This window comes from Elephas maximus, chromosome 5, assembly GCF_024166365.1.
Source record: "Elephas maximus indicus isolate mEleMax1 chromosome 5, mEleMax1 primary haplotype, whole genome shotgun sequence".
In the NCBI taxonomy this organism is placed as follows: domain Eukaryota; kingdom Metazoa; phylum Chordata; class Mammalia; order Proboscidea; family Elephantidae; genus Elephas; species Elephas maximus.
This window is the reverse complement of record NC_064823.1, coordinates 121,076,092-121,096,039: the sequence shown is the minus strand read 5'-3', so window position 1 is coordinate 121,096,039 and position 19,948 is coordinate 121,076,092. Positions and strand designations below refer to the sequence as shown.

The window sequence follows — 19,948 nt, the reverse complement described above, 5'->3', positions numbered from 1 at the left end:
GAAATGAGGTTTGGAGAAGGTGCAGTGATTGGAGATGACAAGATGACAGATGTGACAATGGGGATAAGTGCTTACAGCCTGTTAATATTTTAGGGACAAGACAATTCTTGTTTCCTTTGCTCTTCTGTGAGAATTTAGAAGACATGTGCTGTAAGGATATCAAAAGGAAGCCACAGTCTCACCAACGAGAGATAGCTACTATTAACATCTTGTAAAAACATTCTTTTATACAGTTGTTCATTGGTATACATGGGGGATTGGTTCCAGGACCCCCAGTGGATAAAAAAAAAAAATCCTCGGATCTTCAAGTCCCTTATATAAAATGGCATAGTATTTGTATATAACTTATGCACATCCTTCTGTGTACTTTAAATCATCTTATAATACCTACCCACTGCCATCGTAACACCTAATACGATGTAAATAGTTGTTTGATCACAGTGGAAGACTTGGGTAGCTTTTCTCTTCTGTAAGTTTCTTGAGCTCTTCTGGGAATGCTGATGCTGCCTTGGCTTAAGCTGAAACTGATTCTACTGTGATCTTTCATTTCTTGAGGCTGTAGAGCTTTATATAGCTAGCCAGCCATTGTTATTAGCCTGAAACTCCTTCCTCTTGCTCTCCTCATCCCCCTCACACTTAGCCTTTGAGGGATTGCTTTGACCACTTAATTGCTTTTTAGGGGCCATTTTTTCACAGAAACAAAGGATACGCACAAGTAGCAAACAAACCAGAGGCGAGGCAATGCGCACACAGTGAGTGCTAGAGAGAGACTGCAGACCTGTGAAATGGTATGCCTATATATCACTTCATTCTTGTGCATTCAGTGTAGTGCTCGGCGCTTTTTTGGAACCCCCCCCCGAATATTTTCGATCCATGATTGGTTGAATCGGCAGATGCAGAACCTGTGGGTACAGAGGGCCAGCTGTATAACCACAGTATTATTATCCTGCTTAAGAAAAATTAATGATTCCTTGATACCATCTGATTTCAAGTCCATGTACATATTTCCCTAGTTAACTAGAAGATGTCTTTTGTAGTTATTTTTTAAAAACCAGAATCCATTCAAAGTTCACATGGTACATTTAGATATAGTTTGCTGGTCTTTTAAAATATGTGATAGTTTTCCACACACACCTTTGGTCTCCCATTGATAACTTGAAAATCCTGGGGATTTGACTTATTGCTTTCTCCTTTTCTTACTGTTAACACTTTAACTCTTAATTTCCTGTAAACTGGGAGTTTAGATATAAAGGTTTGAGTAACTTCAGGTTAAATGTTATTTGCAAGAAGGGTAATATTTACTTCATATTAAAGCATATTATTGTTGGTTTGTGTCATCGAGTCTATTTCAACTCGTAGTGACCCTATAGGACAGAGTAGAACTGCTCCATACAGTTTCCTGGGCCGTAATCTTTACAGAAGCAGATCATCAGGTCTCCCTCAGAGCCACAGTGGGTTCGACCCCCCAGCCTCTCAGCAGGTGAGCGCTTAACCACTGTGCCACCAACGCTCCTTAAACCAAAAAACCCAAACCCATTGTTATCAACCTTTTGGTTAGCAGCCAGGCTCTTAACCACTGTGCCACCAGGGCTCCTTAGTAGGTATGTAAAATCAAGTTGTCTCATTGGTTAGTGGTGATGCTTTATCACTTGGTGAAGGTGGTAGCCACCCAGTGTCTTTGTAAAGCTTTTTTTTCCCTCTTGGCAATTAGCGCTTCCAGATGGGTTCAGAGTGGCAAAGATCCTTCTTGGAACTTAGAATGGTAGGGAAAGATGAGCCATTTATTTTAAATTATGAGAAAGTAATAGCAACTGTTAAGGCTTTTAAGTCTCGTTTCCAACAAATTAGGAAAAATTGAACTTCACATTTATTTGTATAGTAATGATCAGTGCCTGTAAATTTTGGCAGTTGTGATTTGACTAGGAAATGAATGAATAATTTCTTTATAACATATGAGAATTATCTGTATCTGTAGGGGAACTGAGAAATTGTTTGTTTTATCTGAAATTTGGATTTAAATTTTGCTTTAGAAAGCAAATTTTCCAGAATTAATACAAGTGAGACTAATGCGATAAATTACACTATAAAAAAATTATACAATATTCATTTGGGGTGGGAATTTTCTCTTCAACATCATTACCAAAAATCAGCATATTACAGTGTTAAATGACGACATTCAGCATGTATGTCAGACATTGTTCTATACACTGTATTAATTCGTTAAACTGACCAATAAACCCTATGAGGTAGGTGCTGTTATAATTCGCAATTGACAGAGGATGAAACTGAGGCAAGAAGAGGTTAATTAACTTGTTCAGTGTCACATAACTACTAAGTTTTAAACAGATTAAACAGCAATATACCTCGTATGTAGTGCTTGTATAAATAAAATCATTCCACTTCTAGTTTTTCCTACTAGGATATAAGTTCCAAATAGGCAGGAACTTAGTTTTATTCACGAACACTTGAGATCACTTTCTGGCATATACTAAACCCAAAAAACCCACTGCCGTCGAGTCGATTCTGACTCATAGCGACTGGCATACACTAAAAAAAAGACCCCAGTAAATATTTGAAAGAATTTTTTTTTTTTTTTTTCAATTATTACTGTGCCAGCTCACTGAGAGACCTGGCCTTGGAAATCTACTAGAACTACTTTACATTCTGCACTGTTGCTTATTAGCAGTAATGTTCATTTATTTACCACATCCAAATTAGTTTCAAAATTATGTGGTACTTTGCATATTTTATGTCTATTATATCTTAAAAAATATTTTAAAATCGTTTGCTAGAAGCTGTAGCTTCTATTCATCTCTTTCCCTTTTATGTGTTAGAAATGGGTTAGAGCTCCAAGGGAGCACGGGTAAAACCTAGACTGGTACTAGAGGCCCCTCTGTGTGTTTAGCTGTGTTGAAAGAATAAAGTATAGAAAAGCAGCTTTTGCAGCTATCCTCACAAAAGATGTAGCACACACACATTCTTCAAGGTTTCATCCAAAGCTTTAGCCTCCTTGGTTGTTGCTGTCATTCAAATGCATAACACATTGGTTTATTTATTGTTAGAAGTTACATTTTCATTCTTAGACTGGAAATAATTGTGAAATAAATTTTATAAAGGGCTTTGAAATCAAAGGTTTTGTAGTTACTATTGATGAGAAGAAGGATAACTATGCCCCTTATTTCTGCCCAGGAGACTCTCATTTAATTCTGAGATAAGTAATCTCATTTTGTAGTTAAAAAATTGAGAGATAGGTATTAGTGACTTACCTGAATTTATACCACAAGTAAGTAGCAGAACTGGGATTCACCTCCTGTCTGTCTGACTCCAAAGGCCATACCTTTTCTAATGCAGTCAACTTTTATCATTTCCCTTGTCTTCCTCAGAGTTCCTTCCTCTGTCTTGAGTTAGGATTTTAAGTTAGTTCGTGGACAGTTGGGATTCGCACTTTGGATTATGAAATAACTGGACGTTTGAATTAAACTGGAGGTATTTAAAGGATAATTGTTTCTTGATGAAAAAATTACTGAGCTGTGTGAAATATTTTTCCCTTTAGCTTTCCAGTTTCTTTTATCTTTAGTTATCTGTAGATAAAAACCCCACTCTAGGCCATGTAGAATGCTTCTGTATAACAGAATTCTTCATGATATTTTCTTGAGCTGAGTTAGTAAACTTTTTATACACTGATAGTGTTCTTTCTCCACAGTGAAAAAACTACCCATTTTGGGGGTTGATGTGGAAAAAAATAAGGACGGAGGTATAAAAATTAATGATTGTTTATTCAGCATTTTACCAACCAGATACTTGGGACAAGGCTAGAAAGCAGCTTTTTAAATCTCTGTTACCTCCTTCCCTCCCCCAAACTTTAGTCAGATCCAGTCCTTTAGTGTCCTAAGGTTTTAGAGTTAATTTCGGGGTAGGTGGGAGGGGGTATGGGAAGCTATAGAGAACCTTAAAAGCATTGATGATTTATAAGATCTGGTTACTCTTGTTTTACTTAGAGATCTTAGGGGAGAAATGGAAGCCTGTATTTACACTTGTGGCTGCTTCATAGGTCAGTGAAAGTCTGATGTTTGCAGTTGCCTTTTTTTAATGTTATTTATCCTTGCATATACTGGACAAAGTATTTTTACCGTTGCTAAACTTGTACTTTTCACCATCTACCACAAAGTACCAAGGATAATGATTTTAGGCCACAGGGAGAAAAAAGTTTCTTATAAATGTATATTTATAGTTCCATTTTTGGGCAAAAATATTTTCAGAAAAACCTGTAATACTAATTAAAAAAAATTTTTTTTTTTTGGATGGTGGAATACACTAGGACTAATTAGAATGTTTTTAAAATATGTGAAAGTAAGTTTTTAATCCTGTGTTCTTACTACAGAACAAATTTAGATTAATTAGGAGTCATAGGAAATCTTTTAAAATTTGGGGTTTAAAAGTTACGTATTTCTGTACCAAATATTTCTGCACTAAAACTTTTTAGTATAGAAAAAGAAAAACTGGTGTCCTCTGTAGTGGGGGAGAGGGGGTAGATATGGAGAGCTAAGGACCTTAAAATGGTAATTTTTGCACTCTTCCATCCAGTAAGTTAAAGAAGGTAGGTTCAAAAGCAACTATTTACCCTTGACAATCTTGTGCAAGACTTTCTTTCGTAAGAAATGTGACGATTGTGTCAATTAGGTAAAATATGGAATCTAACATACAAAAGTGAAAATGTAATTTGTGTTTTAGAGATTTAGGTTAAAAATTTCAGAAAAATGGAAGATTTACTGTATTGGGAATACAGACCAGTAAGATACTTACGTAGATTTAAAAATGTAAATGGAGAGCTCATTTGCAGGAGGTACTTGTAAATGTTTATGTGAATCCTATAAGAGAGCTTTCTGAATTATTTAAAGCCACTGATGACTCTGAAACAATTATGTCACAGGATTATTGAGAGATTCAAGTGGTGTTATGGATGTAAAAGTACTCTCAGAAGTGTAAAGTGCAAAATGAATAGATGTAGATAAATTTAAAGAGAAATTTTTTTTGAAAAATATATAGTTGTACTTTGTAAAGTTGCACTTTGGAGCAAACTAAGCAGAAGAGACAAATTGAAGAAGTCATTAGATTAGAAGATTCTAGCGAGGCATTTAAGCTTTGGGAACTTTCATGGGAAGAGAAATTAATAGATGCCTAGAGCTTTCACCATCCTAGTGGATAGTGTAGTATTTCATTCAATTTTGCTTAATTCAAGTGACAATTTATGGGCCTAAATGCTTTTAATGACTGGATTTTCTTTTTATCTGGACAGAACCCATGTAGCCTTGAGGAATAGGAATAGTACGGCAGTGTTCATCTATAGATGAATAGATTTATCACTTTGGATCTAACATACATGGAGTTGGCAGACATAAAATAGGTGTTTATTATTTTTCTCTAATGACATTCCTGTAAAGCCAGCAAGCCATTATACTATTGGTCAAAGTAGTGTTATTGCATTAAAAACAATGAAGTTAACTTTTGTTATTTCCTTGTCTTAAATATCCTTGAAACTGATTAAGTCCTCGATAAGCACAGACTCATATTTTTACTAGAGTAGACAATGTCTTGAAAAGGGGGGTTTCAAAAATTGTTATAGGTAATACTTTAAAATAGGTTTTATTCTTGCTCACATAACTAACATTTATTTTCTGTTTATTTTTAAGACGAGCAAAAATCAAATTAAAGTAGATCTTGTAGATGAGAATTTTACAGAATTAAGAGGAGAAATAGCAGGACCTCCAGACACACCATATGAAGGCAAGTACTTTTTTGTGTATCAAAATATTGTGCATAGTAGAACTTGTCTGAAACATTTAAATCAGAATAATCATAAACAGCTATAAACTATATAGGTGCTAACTTTATTTTGCTTAGGATATACAGCAATTTTTAAATAAATTTAGATATTTATCTAGACCAATTTTCCTACTGAATTTAACTAATCTTTTCCTTTTCCTCAAATAGATTTAGCAGAGTTAAGTTATAGGTTATACAGGTTAGAACTTAACAGTGTAAAACAGGTGATACGTTAAGCCTCTAACTTAAAGAGGCTATAGACTCTCAGTTGTCCTTCCCAATGGTATTTATCACAAACTTGGCCTTAAATTTTTGACTGATAAAATGTTTTGTTTTTAAAACTCCTCTTGCCAGTTTCTCATTTAGCATTTCATTCATTCATATGTCTTTATATACCAGCTGTAGACCAAATATTTAATTTTCTTTATTTAGAGGAGCTTTGAGTGATTGTTTAATAAAGACACACAGAAAAGTTGCTGAACTTTTTGTTCACAATCTAAGTCTGTAGCTATTTAGACCGTGGAATTGGGTGGTAATATATAGAAAGAAGCTTTATAGTGTTTTAATTCCTCATTAGTCAAATCTTGAGTAATGAGTATTATTGTAAATTTGGGTTTATAATGTAATCAGTTTCTTCTGTATAATAGGCATTCAAGTATTGGTTTAATAGAAACAATAACAGAATTTGTAGTAATATCATTTATTGAGCTCTCATAGAAGCCCTACATATAGTTTCTCGTTCAGTCCTTGTAACAGATCTTATGAAGTATAAGTACAGTTACTACTCTTTCATAGATGAAGAACCTTAAGCTCAGAGAAGTTAAGTAACTTGTCTAAAGTCAAACATCTAATAAGTGGCGGGGCTGGGATTTGAGTCCTAACAGCTTTTGACTTCAAAGCCTAAGCTTTTAATCACTCTGCTTTTGAGTAAATCAGAATTGACTGAATATAGGAAGTGGTGATTATGTCTACTTTGAATGTAGCGTTTCTACATTTCTGTAATGAGCAGTTACCAGAAAACTTTCAGAAAAATCTAGTGTTCTAGAATATTGTTTCCATTCACATTTTTTAAACCCTTAGGATGTCTCTGCCACATCCTACCAATTCTTAAATGATAAAATTGTATTTTCTTTTTTATGGTTCATGACATGAGCCATTGCTAGATATCACCATTTAATTTTTCATATTGTTATTGAGTGCCTAACATATGCCAGGCCTAGTGTGGATGTTTTCATGGATGCTATTTTGTTTAAGTCCTTTTGACAATCATTTGACGGAGAAGAGCACTTCAACTGCCTTATAAAAGTCAAGTGCTTGTCTTAATAGCAGATGTTCTACGTAGCTGTAACAACATACTGGCTTCTAGAAGGTAGGCAGTATACATATCCTTGAATTACTTTTTTAGGTTGTTTAGACATATTGCTAAAATATAGAATAGGGCAGTAACAGTATCATTCTAGAGCTCTTCCAACAAATTGATTTTGTAAACAAGGCACGTACTGTCTTCTTAGTAACCTGTCATAAGTAGGTGATTTTTTGAAATTTGGATAATCCACATATATTTGTAGGATAATCACATAACAAATATACCATATTCTTTATTGATTAGAAACAGATTTGATCATTTTTAAGTGCGTGTTTCTCCTGCTGCTGCTAAAATGACACTAATATTTTGATAAGCTTTGTTTTAATATGCTTTTATTATGTTTGAAATAGGTTTATATTTGAGATAGATTAACTTAAATTCTGTTGTTTTTTATCATAAAACTATTGAAGAGAAGCTTTTCATTTTGTTTAGGAAAAGCACCATTCAAGGACATAAATTAGATTCTTTTACTTTCAAATTTGTACGTGGGTAAAATATTTTGATAATATTTATTGCAAGCTTTTACTGTTTTTTGAGGGTTTTTTTTTTTTTTTTTCTTTTTAATCCGGTCCTTAAAAGCTAAGGCAAAAATCATCATTAAGAGGGAGCTCTTTTATATAGTATTTAATCAGATTGAAGGGCAGAATAGCCATGGAAAAATCACCTTATTGTACATGTTGCTTAACTCAATTTTCTTAATTTCTTTTGCTTTAATAGTTTATAGGCAATGTAAGACTTTTTCTAAGAGTTTCACGTTTAGTTCTTGCGCCTTCGTTCCTAAGGGTTCTTTTAAATTTGTGGAAACTTTGTTGATTTTTTTTTTTTTTTAATCTTACCCATTTCCCCTTTGCATTAAGTTAAACTTAAAAATTACAGAGTTTTAATATTAAAAGCTGTTTTTCCATAAGTAAATGTTTTATAGTGAAAGCAGTTATAACATGAATAAGATAACTTATCATAAAGTTTCCTTAGTTGCGTTGCCCTCATATATATCAAATAATTTTTAATACTACAGTAGTCATACATTGAAAGTTGTCAAGTAATAATGCCAGGTAGTATATTAATAGCATGTGGAGTAGAAATAGGATTTGGGGGACTTTAGAGTTCAGCATTGTTTATGTAATTCCTCTGGAGCTCTCACACTGCTTTTAAAAGATTGTTTTTGGACATTCAACAAAGAGGAACCTTGTATGAAAGGTTAAAGAGAAAATAATCAGGAATTTAATCAGAAAAAATGAAATTCCTAGGAAGGAAAAAGAACCTGTGTATTACTCAGGCCAAATTTATATTTGAGCCTAGCAGTATCAAATCAATACAAATAGTTATCTCTATATTTACAGATTTCCTCAGGGCCTTTCTCTTACCTGTCTTTTTTTGTTTTTGATTCTTTTGTTTTGACTACTTTTCTTTATATTTCACTGCTTCCATATGCTCTGTGATCCAGGCATCCACTTCAACTCATGCATCAGCACTATGGAACTTTATTAAAATAATTAGTAAGAGGAGAAGAATTAGAACAGAAAAGGGCTTGAAGAAAGTGGTACCAAGTGAAATACTCTTACATTTTTCTCTCAGAACAATACTCATCCATTTGTAACAATGGAGGAGAGAGATTTGAGAGAATCCAGGATGACTTAGGAAAATCCAGTCCTCTTTTGACTTTTTCATTGTGGAATTTTGAAGTCTATAATACCCATTGTGCAGATTTTATTTTCTTTTACTTTTATTATAGAAATTTCCGACATATACAAAAGAAGGAGAATAGTACAGTGAACCTCCATGTATTCATCACCCAGTTTTAATAACTATCAACCTATGGCCAGTTTTTTTTTTTTTTATAATTTAATCCATCCCTTGATTATTTTGAAGCAAATCTGAGACAAAATTTGATCTGCCAGTATTTTTGTAGCACAGTTTAATTTGCTGTGTTTTGTAATTGTCCATATTCTATGTTAATGGGTCATAAATTCTTAAAATTGGAAGGTTTCTTAGAGTTAGGATTCAAATCCAGCCTCTCATCCAGTGCAAGACTTCCCCCATCAGAGTTTCCTGAGAGCTGGTTATCATCTGCTTGAATAACCAAGCTATAGGAAACTAGATAAACTTTTTTATATATCTGTTTAGCTGCTGGTTATTCAAGGTCAGAACAGAATGTTGCCTTCCATTTATAGATTGCTAGTTAAAATTTCTTTGTAAAGTTTTACATCTTCTTTAGCCATTTAAAGGAAGAAACAATAATTTTTTGTCTTTATGCTGACTACTTGTCTTGTTTTTGGACATTACTTTCAAAATTTTGGCATGAAGTGTTAACATTTTATTTAGGGTACAAGTTTAAAAGATTGGGACATTTTTGCATTTGAGAGAATCCGTTAGAATTAGATTTTTCAGTTTATGGGATAATCTATATTCTTTGCCTCTGTACCATCTATGCCTTTTGTACCTCCTTGCCTTCTTCTTTCTTTATAATTTTCCTGTTATTCAGCAACTCTTAACAGAGTGGATTAGAGAAAGCAAAAGGAAATGGTTTTTACTAGTGTATCAGTACTAGTTAATTGTACTGATGAAATCTTGGGCATTGGATTGTCTATAGATTTGATGTACTCATTTATCTCTGTATGAAATTGGGTATTCTGTATGCTTTCAATAACCTTTAAATTAAAAACTTGTATTTTTGATTATTTTCTTTTTGTGTTATCAACTCTAAAACAAATATGTTGTAATTGAACATAAAGTAATACATGTTTTCAAAAGTTCTGTCAGTATTTTGGCAGCATATATTTGAGGTGAGGAGCATTATTAACTTTGTTTTCCCCCATCTTTTAGGAGGAAGATACCAATTAGAGATAAAAATACCAGAAACATATCCATTTAATCCCCCTAAGGTATAGTAAGTCTATTTTTGTGCATGAACTTTAAAAATACATTACATTTCTTGGCTCGTTTTGTTATTATACATACTTTGTGTTTATTAAAATTACAGATTTATGAGTTTATTGTGTGTAACTTTAGTGTAGACAAGATTTCAGGTACTGGCAGAAGCTTTGCTTCTGGATTTAAAATTAAAAGCAGGTTTACTCAAAGGCAACCAACAAGGGCTTTAGAGAGGAATAGAATGTGCATCTTATAATGGTTTAAATGTTAGGTCTGGAAAAGCTTGCAGTGTTCTAAACTTAGAGGAACCTTAGATGAGTAGAGAAAGCTTCTTGCCTAAAAGACATATGCTTTTTAGGGAAGTGTGAATTCTGCATTCATTTAACAATTATTTGAGTACTGTGGGTCCATAATATAACAATAAACAAGACTGATACCATCCCTTTTATGGATCTTGGATTCTAGCAGGAAAAAAAAAAATTGAACAAGTAATTACAATAGCAATGAATGTTAAAAGAGGGACTGGAATGCTCTAGGATGATGTATAATGGGGGAACCTAACCTAAACTTATGTTTTGACTGAACAGCTTTCTTTGTATCTCTTCTTCTGCTACTATCACATTAGTTCAGACATTCAACTTTATTACTTCATTTGCCTTTATTTAGTCTTCCTTCTGTCTTAGCTACTCCTGCTTATTCTTCACACTGCCGTTTTATATATCTTCCTGAAGTACAGTTTTGATCATGCTTCTCTTCATTCCCTGTTAATAAAGTTGAAACTCCATAGCTTGGCATTTAAAACCTCTTACAACCTGGCTCCGACCTTCTTTTTCACCCTACTTTTCTTCTGTCTCCCACCCCCCAACATGGGCCCCAATTTCCATCCCAGATTATTTGCTATTTATTGATGATACTTACTCTTCCACTCTTATTCTGTCATTTTCACTTGTTTTTCTCTCTTCTCTCATCCATATCATTTAAAATTTTAGTCCTCTTTTGAAGTCTGTGTAAAATAACACTTTCTCCATTAACCTGTGCCTGTCAGATTACCTCCCTCTACTCTCTCAACAGCATTTTGTATAATTTATGTAGTACTGGGACATGTATTATTTTGGGAATGTATCTTTCATTAGGTTTTATGCTTCTGAGGTCAGGGACTATATCCTGTATACACTTTTTTGTGCTCTGTAGCTTCTAACAGTGACCCTTAAGCATATGATAGCAATCTCTCAGAGAATCTTCCTGAATTGATTGATTCAACTTATTGGTTATTCATATATAAGAACAGACATGGTTATGGAAGTTCCAGGATGAATTTGGATCACCTGCTAGTTTGGGATGGTTATTATTCTGTTGCTTACGTGCAACTATTTCCTGAAAAGCTTGGTTGATTTTTTTCCCCCCTATTATAAAAGTAGTTCATGTTTGTAGAAACTTAAGGAAATTATGTAGTAAAGTATAAACAAGAAAAAAAAATTCAGTTATGACCGCCTGGAGATGACCACTATTAAGCTCTGATTTTGTATTTATGACGATATTTTCTAGATCATTCTCATCCTCTGGCTTGTATCTAGGTTATCAGTGTTATCTTTAGAATGAGCAGGTAGCCTTGAGGGTACTTTAATTATAGATTACCATGAATTTAAGTAAAGGAGATTTAAAAATCGTTTAGAGATAAGGATGACCTTGTGGCCTAAAATTCTTTTTAAAAAATGGAAATGAGAAAGGAAGAAAGAAAAGAAAGCCCTCAAGAGAGACAGCTTTCAGCCACAAAAGTATTACTATGAAATAATGATAGTAGCTACTGTCAAACCTGTTTTGCCGTAGAATTGTATGTGCTTTTCCTGAAACTGCCTTTACAGTAATAAATGAGGGACCTGGGAATTAAAAGTTAAATATAACCCAGATCCCATAAGGCTTGGGTAATCAGTGTGTTAAACCACTGTGCTCTATTTCCTTGATCATGATAAGGAAAGAGAAAGGGCAGGATATCCGAAGCAGTGAATATGACTTTACCAAGAGCAATCAGCCACAGCTCAAATTTTGCTTTTGCCACCTAACTAGCTTTGGGATCCTAGACAAATTATCTAACCTCTCTGTGCCTCAGTTTCCTCATCTGTAAAATCCGCTCATAAGATTGTGAAGATTAAAGGAGTTAAGCCATGTAAAACACAGTATTTCAAGAATTCTATGAAACATTTTTTTCACATTTTTAACATCTCTGAAATCAGATTGCATCTTAAAATGGATAGCATGTCATAATTTAATTGGCAGTTTTTTCTTTCTCTAGCATATGTAAAATAATGGTATCTTGAATAGTTGATGCCTGAGAGTCAATGAGATATAATACTTAGAACGCTACTTGGCACAAAGTTAGCACTTGGTAAATATTAGGCAGTATTAACCAATGACTACCACTTTAAGAAATCCTTCCTGGAATAGTCTTTTGGCATCCTTCTGTAACATCATTTTAAAATATAATTGCATTGACACTTAAATTTGTTCTGTAAATTGGAACTCATACAATGCTGGTGGGAATGTAAAATGATGTAGTCACAATGGAAAACATTGGTCAAACTGGTAAACAGAGGAAACAGGATTTCCACTTCTAGGTATCTACCCAAAAGAAATGAAAACATACGCCTGCACAGAAACTCATACACAAATGTTCATACCAGTGCTATTTGTAATAGCGAAAAATGGAAACAATCCAAATGTGCATCAACTGATGAATAAATAATAAAATGTAGTAAATTCATACAATGGAATATTATTCAGTTATAAAAAGGAATGAAGTACTGATAAGTGCTACATTGAAAACATCATGCTAAATGAAAGAAGCCAGGCACAAAAGGCCACATATTATATTCCATTTATATGAAACATTAAAAGAGGCAAATCCATAAAGACAGAAAATAGATTGGCGATTGCCCTAGGACTGGGAGTGGAGGTGGGGAGGAATGTGACTGTTGATGGGTACAGGGTTTCTTTTTGTGGTGATGAAATGATTAAAATTAGATTGTGATGATGGTTGCAGAACTCTGGATGTACTAAAAACCATGAAGTTGTACACTTTAAATGGGTGAATTTTATTTCAATAAAGCTGTTAATTTTGTTCCTCTATAGTTATCCCAAAGTGATTGGATAGTCCCAGCCTCTGTTTTAGGCGTTTTGACATATTTCGTTTAGTTCTTGAAATAGCTGTTTTTTTTTTTTTTAAACTTATTCAAGATGGATTTATTAAGGTCTTATGTACTTGAACATTAGAATTCACTTAGGAAAACTTAAAATCTATCTTGTTGTTGAGAATACATGCAACCAAACATACACCAATTCAGCAGTTTTTATGTGTACAGTTCAGTGACATTGATTACATTCATCTAGTTGTGCAACCATTCTCATTGTGCTATTCTGAGTTGTTCATCCCTCATTAACATAAACTCACTGCCCCCTAAGGTTCCTGTCTAATCTTTTGAGTTGCTGTTGGCAATTTGATTCCATATAGATAGCTCTTAAAAGAGCATAATGCTTAAAGCAGATGTTTCTTACTAGTTAAGCTAAAATACTGTTTCAGGGGATATTTTTGGTTTAAGGTTTAAAGATTATCTCAGGGCAGTCGTTTCAGGGATTCATCAAGCCATCATGTCCCCAGAAAGTCTGGAGCCCACGAGAATATGAAATTCTGGTCTGCGTTTTCCTCCTTTTGATCAGGATTCCTCTATAGAATTCCTCAGTCAAAATGTTTATAGTAGCTGGGCACCATCCAGTTCTCTGGTGTCATGGTGAAATAGCTTTTATTAGCCTCCTGTCTTTTTTTTCTTCTTTTTATAAAATGAAAAAACTAGACTCTAAGTGAAAGAGCTGAAAAATCCGACTTTGAACTGAGGTCTGTCTTGATTTCAAACCCGTGTTTTTGCTGCTGCCTCATACTGTGAGATTTTAAAAGGTCTTTCTTAAGTCAGCCCAGATTTGTCTCCCTCTGGCTTCAACCAGTTACGTGTAGTTGGAATTTAGCATTTTAAATATGGCGCGCATCCCACTTACACCTCATGAGGTGGGGAGGAGAGGAGGGGAAGGGTGTAGTTGGCAAACAAATACTGAAGATGTGCATTATTTGTATAAAATGTGGTTTATTGGTGTTACGGATTGAATTGTGTTCCCCAAAAACGTGTATCACCCTGGCTAGGCCATGATTCCCAGTATTGTGTGACCCATCCACCGTTTTGTCATCTGATGTCATTTTCCTGTGTGTTGTGAATCCTGCCTCTGTGATGTTAATGAGGCAGTTATGTTAATAAGACAGGAACTCTATCTAAAAGATTAGGTTGTATCTTGAATCAGTCTCTTTTGAGATATAAAAAAGGGAAGTGAGCAGAAAGACCTCATTACCAAGCAGGGAGAGCCAGGAGCACCCACATCCTTTGGACCCCAGGTCCCTGTGCCGAGAAGCTCCTAGACCAGGGGAAGACCGATGACAAGAACCTTCCCCCAGAGCCAGCAGAGAGAGGAAGGCTTCCCTGGAGGTAGCGGCCTAAATTCGGACTTCCACCTTCCTAAACTGTGAGAGAATACACTTCTGTTTGTTAAAGCCACCCACTTGTGATATTTCTGTTATACCAGCACGAGATAACTTAGACATTTGGTTTGAGTTTACTGATTGGTAAATATAAAATGGAAAGAATAGTGAACGTTTGAGTAATTTTCTTTCTATACCATGTGTTCACATATTTTCTGGAGATTTGGTCGTGCAGTTTCCTCTTCCTTGATGGTATAAACATACCTTCATATGTGAAATTGAGTGTAAACACCAGTTTTAATAACCTTTAATGAGTACCCATCTGTGCATGCATGTTTAAAATAAACTAGCATTTTCCATTGTATAATAAGTGAGTTAAAGCTGGTTTAATGTTGTAGTAAGTTCTTGAATGATGAGCTTGAAACTGGAAGATCCCAATGGAAATATGAACTCACATTACCTACCATAAAGTAGGAGCTGAAATGCCTGTTAAAGTGAATAAAGTATAGGATGCATTCTGTAGGAGGAGATAACAATGCTGATAATGGTGTTGTAATATAGATAATTAAGAATAATCTCTTTCATTTCTCCTGAACAAAACACTGCCCGATCCTGCGCCATTCTCACAATCATTGTTATGCTTAAGCCTGTTGTTGCAGCCACTGAGTCAGTCCATTTTGTTGAGAGTCTTCCTCTTTAAAGACAGAGTAGAACTACCCCCATAGGGTTTCCAAGGAACATCTGATGGATTTGAACTGCCAACCTTTTGGTCAGCAGCCGTAGCTCTTAGCCAGTGCGCCACCAGGGCTCCCAGTATGGCTCGAGGTGGTTATAATAAATGTCATTGTATTGTTTTTTTACTCTTTTTGATTCTACATTTTTGTTGATACGAGACAGGAATGGTAGGACCATGAGTGATAAAATAAATGGATATGAATTGGGTATAGACTAACAGGACAAAATTCTGGGATACACGGGGGTACTAACTTGTGACATTAAGGCATGAGAAGGGTAGGGAAACAAGTGAAAAGCCTGAAAAAGGAAGTTGTTGTTGTTAGGTGCCATTGAGTTGGTTTCAACTCTTAGCAACCCTATGTACGACAGAACATAGTGCCATCCTCACAATCATTGCTATGTTAGAGCCTATTCTTACAGTCACTGTGTCAGTCCATCTTGTGGAGGGTCGTCGTCTTTTTTGCTGACCCTCTATTTTACCAAGCAGTTTGTTTTTGTCCAAGCAATGGTCCCTCCTGATAATGTCCATAGTACGTGAGACAAAGTCTCACCATCTTTGCTTCTAAGGAGCATTGTGGCAGTACTTCTTCCAAAACAGATTTGTTCATTCTTCTGGCAGTCCGTGGAGTATTCAGTATTCAATATTCTTTGCCAACACCATAATTCAAAGGCATCAATCCTTCTTTAGTCTTCCTTATTTATCGTCCAGCTGTTGCATGCATGTGAAACGATTGAAGATATCATGGCTTGGGTCAGGCACACCTTAGTCCTCAGAGTAACATCTTTGCTTTTGAACACTTTAAAGAGGTTTTTTTGCAGCAGATTTGCCCAATGCAATACGTCTTTTGATCTCTTGACTGCTGCTTCCATGGGTGTTGATTGTGGATCCAAGTAAAATGAAATCCTTGACAGTATTGTACTTCTGGAAAGATCTTGAAATGTTCTTTTTAGCAGTGACTGCAACGCCGCTCCTCTTCAGTTTATCATTCCTGGAATAGTAGGCATATATGATCGTCTGATTCAAAATGGCCAGTAACAGTATTTCAGCTCACTAATGCTTAGGATATCTATGTTTATGCCCTCCCTTTCCTTTTGGGTGAATTCCAGTTTTCCTAGATTCACTGTGATGCTGCTTATTGGTCCACTTGTGCAGACTTCTGTTTTCTTTATGTTGGGGTGTAATCCATAATGAAGGCTGTAGTCTTTGATCTACATCAATAAGTGCTTCAAGTCCTTTTGACTTTGCGCAACAAAGGTTGTATCATCTGCATATCCCAGGTTGTTAATGAGTCTTCCTCCAATACTGATGCCGTGTTCTTCTTCATATACTCCAGTCCTCAGATGATTTGCTCAGCATACAGATTGAGTAAGTATGGTGAAAGGATACAACCCTGATGCACACCTTCCCTGATTTTAAACCATGCAGTGTCCCCTCGTTCTGTTTGAACAACTGCCTCTTGGTCTATGTACAGGTTCCTCCTGAGCACAACTAAGTGTTCTGGAATTCTCCTTCTTTGCAGTGTTATCCATAATTTGTTATGATTTACACAGTCGAATGCCTTTGCATAGTCAGTAAAACACAGGTAAACATCCTTCTGTTATTCTCTGCTTTCAGCCAGAATGCACCTGACATCAGCAGTGATGTCCCTGGTTCCACGTCCTCTTCTGAATCCGGTTTGAATTTCTGGCAGTCCCTGTTGGTGTATTGCCGCAACCGTTTTTGAATTATCTTCAGCAAAATTTTACTTATGTGTGATATTGACACCATTCGATCATTTCTGCATTCTGTTGGATCACCTTTCTTTGGAATGGGCACAAATATAAATCTCTGCCAGTCAGTTGGCCCAATATCTGCCTTCCACATTTCTTGGCATAGGCAAGTGAGCACCTCCAGCACTGCATCCGTTTGTTGAAACCTCTCAATTGATTTGGGTCAATTCCTGGAGTCTTGTTTTGCACCAAGTCTTTCAGTGCAGCTTGGACTTCTTTCAGTATTGCTTTCTGAAACGGCCAAATGTCAACCAGTTCTTTTTGGTACAGTGACTCTGTGTATTCCTTCCATCTTCTTCTGATGTTCCCTGCATCGTTCAGTATTTTGCCCATAGAATTGTTCAGAATTGTAACCTGAGGCTTGAGTTTTTTCTTCAGTTCTTCCAGCTTGAGAAATGCTGAGTATGTTCTTTCCTTTTGGCTTTCTGACTCCAGGTTTTTGCACATGTCATTATAATACTTTGTCTTCTGAAGCCTCCCTTTGAAATCTTCTGTTCAGCTCTTCATCATTTCTTCCCTTTGCATTAGCTACTCTATGTTGAAGAGCAAGTTTTAAAGTCTCTTTGGACATCCATTTTGGTCTTTTCTTTCTTTCTTGTCTTTTTAATGACCTTTTGCTTTCTTCATGTATGATGTCCTCGATGTCATCCCACAACTCGTCCGGTCTTTGGTCATTAGGTTTCAGTGCATCAAATCTATTCTTGAGATGGTCTCTGAATTCAGGGGGGATGTATTTAAGGTCGTACTTTGGCTCTCAAGAACTTGTTTTAATTTTCTTCATCTTCAACTTGAACTTGCATGTGAGCAGTTGATGGACTGTTCTGCAGTTGTCCCCTGGCCTTGTTCTGACTGATGACGTTGAGCTTCTCCGTCATCTCTTTCCATAGATGTAGTTGATGTGATTCCTGTGTTTTCAGCCTGGTGAAATCCCCTTCATCATTTACATTGTTGCAAAAAGATGTTTGCAATGAATAAGTCATAGGTCTTGCAAAATTCTGTCATGCGATCTCTGACGTTGTTTCTGTCACCGGCGACATATTTTCCAACTACAGATCCTTTTTCTTTTTTTCCAACTTGCATTCCAATCACCATTATTTATCAGTGCATCTTTATTGCAGGTTTGATCAATTTCAGACTGCAGAAGCTGGTAAAAATCTTCAGTTTCCTCATCTTTGACATTAGTGGTCAGTGCATAAATTTCAGTAATAGTCATATTAAGTGGTCTTCCTTGTAGGCATGAGGATATTATCCTATCACTGACAGTGTTGTTCTTCTGGATAGATCTTGAAAGGTTCTTTGTAGCAATGAATACAACGCCACTCCTCTTCAATTTGTCTTTCCTGGAATAGTAGGCATATGATCTTCTGATTCAAAATGGCTAAAACGAGCCTGTTTCAGCTCACTAATGCTTAAGATACCTATGTTTATGCCCTCCCTTTCCTTTTGGGTGACTTTGTTTTCCTGGATTCGCTTTGTACATTCCACGTTATGATGATTAATGAATATTTGCAGCTGTTTCTTCTCATTGTGAGTTGTGCTACATCCACAAATGAAGGTCCCAAAAACTTGACTCCATCCACGTCATTAAGGTCGACTCTACTTTGAGGAGGCAGCTCTTCCCCTGTCATATTTTGAGTGCCTTCCAACCTGAGGGGCTCATCCTGCATCACTATTTCAGTGTTCTGCTGCTGTCCATAAGGTGTTCACTGGTCAGTTTGTTTGTTTTTTTAGAAGTAGGCTGCCAAGTCCTTCTTCCTTGTCTTAGTCTGGAAGCTCCACTGAAACCTGTCTACCAAGGGTGACCCTGCTGGTATTTGAAATACCGGTGTCAAAGCTTCAAGCATCATTAGCAACACACAAGCCACTACAGTACAACAAATTGACAGATGTGTGGTAGGAGGGAAGAAAAAAGTAGTAGTTGACGATAAAGAAGAACAAGAAGAGAGGAGTAGGAGATAAATAGTGGTGGACCACAAAAAGAACTGCTTGTAAGATAGTTACTTATTTCTGTACTGAAGGATAATGGGACATTCTTTTTTTTTTCATCTCTCTTTTTATTGTGGTTTAGGGATGGATTAAGGACAAGTTTCCTATTCAGTAGTTGATGCACAAATTGTTCTTTGACATTGCTTGTAATCCCTTCAGTGTGTCAGCACTTTCCACATTTCCATTCATTCAGTTTTCCTGTCCCCTCCTACCTTCTCCTCTTTGCTTTTGGGTATATATTGTCGTTTTGGTCTCATATAGATGATTGCTGTAAGGAGCACTTTTCTTCACTTGCCTTATTGTTTGTTTATAGGGTTGTCTATTTGGCTGAAAGCTGATCTCTGGGTTTGGGTTCATTTCCAAGTTAAAAGGATGTCTACGGTCCATAGTCTTGGGTTCCTCCTGTCTCAGACCAGTAAATCTGATCTTTATTATAAATTTGAATTTTGTTCTATATCCTTCTCCCCCCAACCAGGACTTTCTATTGTGATCTTGATCACAGTGGTAGGTAGTGATTGCCCGGTACCATCTACTTCTTCTGGTCTCAGGTTGATGTAGGCTGTAGTTCCTGTGGTCCATTAACTCCTTTGTACTGATTGTTTCCTTGAGACTTTGGGTTTCTTCATTCTCCTTTATGGTGGGGCATTCTCTTGAAAGTTAAATTTCTTTATTTGGATCATTTACAAATTCAAAAATACTCCTAACTGTAGATTGTAGTACAAAGTAAGAATCTGTTTCATAATTTCCATGGTCCTGGTATTTCCGTTGTAATGTATAGGTATATTTGTTTTCATGTTTAGTATATAGAGAATCATGTACTGAAGATCCTTCTTTAAAAACAAGACACAGTTCCCATAGCCTCAGATCACATGCCTAGCCCA

The 19,948-nt window shown here is 35.8% G+C and overlaps 1 protein-coding gene across 2 annotated transcripts in view; it reads left to right on the top strand.

Annotated features, from left to right (window-relative positions):
- The window catches only part of UBE2K (ubiquitin conjugating enzyme E2 K), a 62,429-nt gene that overhangs the window by 23,461 nt on the left and 19,020 nt on the right, over positions 1-19,948 (top strand). For both annotated transcript variants that reach the window (XM_049886978.1, XM_049886979.1), the window contains exons 2-3: positions 5,691-5,784; positions 10,013-10,071. In XM_049886978.1, coding sequence (XP_049742935.1) covers positions 5,691-5,784; positions 10,013-10,071 — 153 coding nt within the window. The remainder of the gene's footprint in view (positions 1-5,690; positions 5,785-10,012; positions 10,072-19,948) is intronic.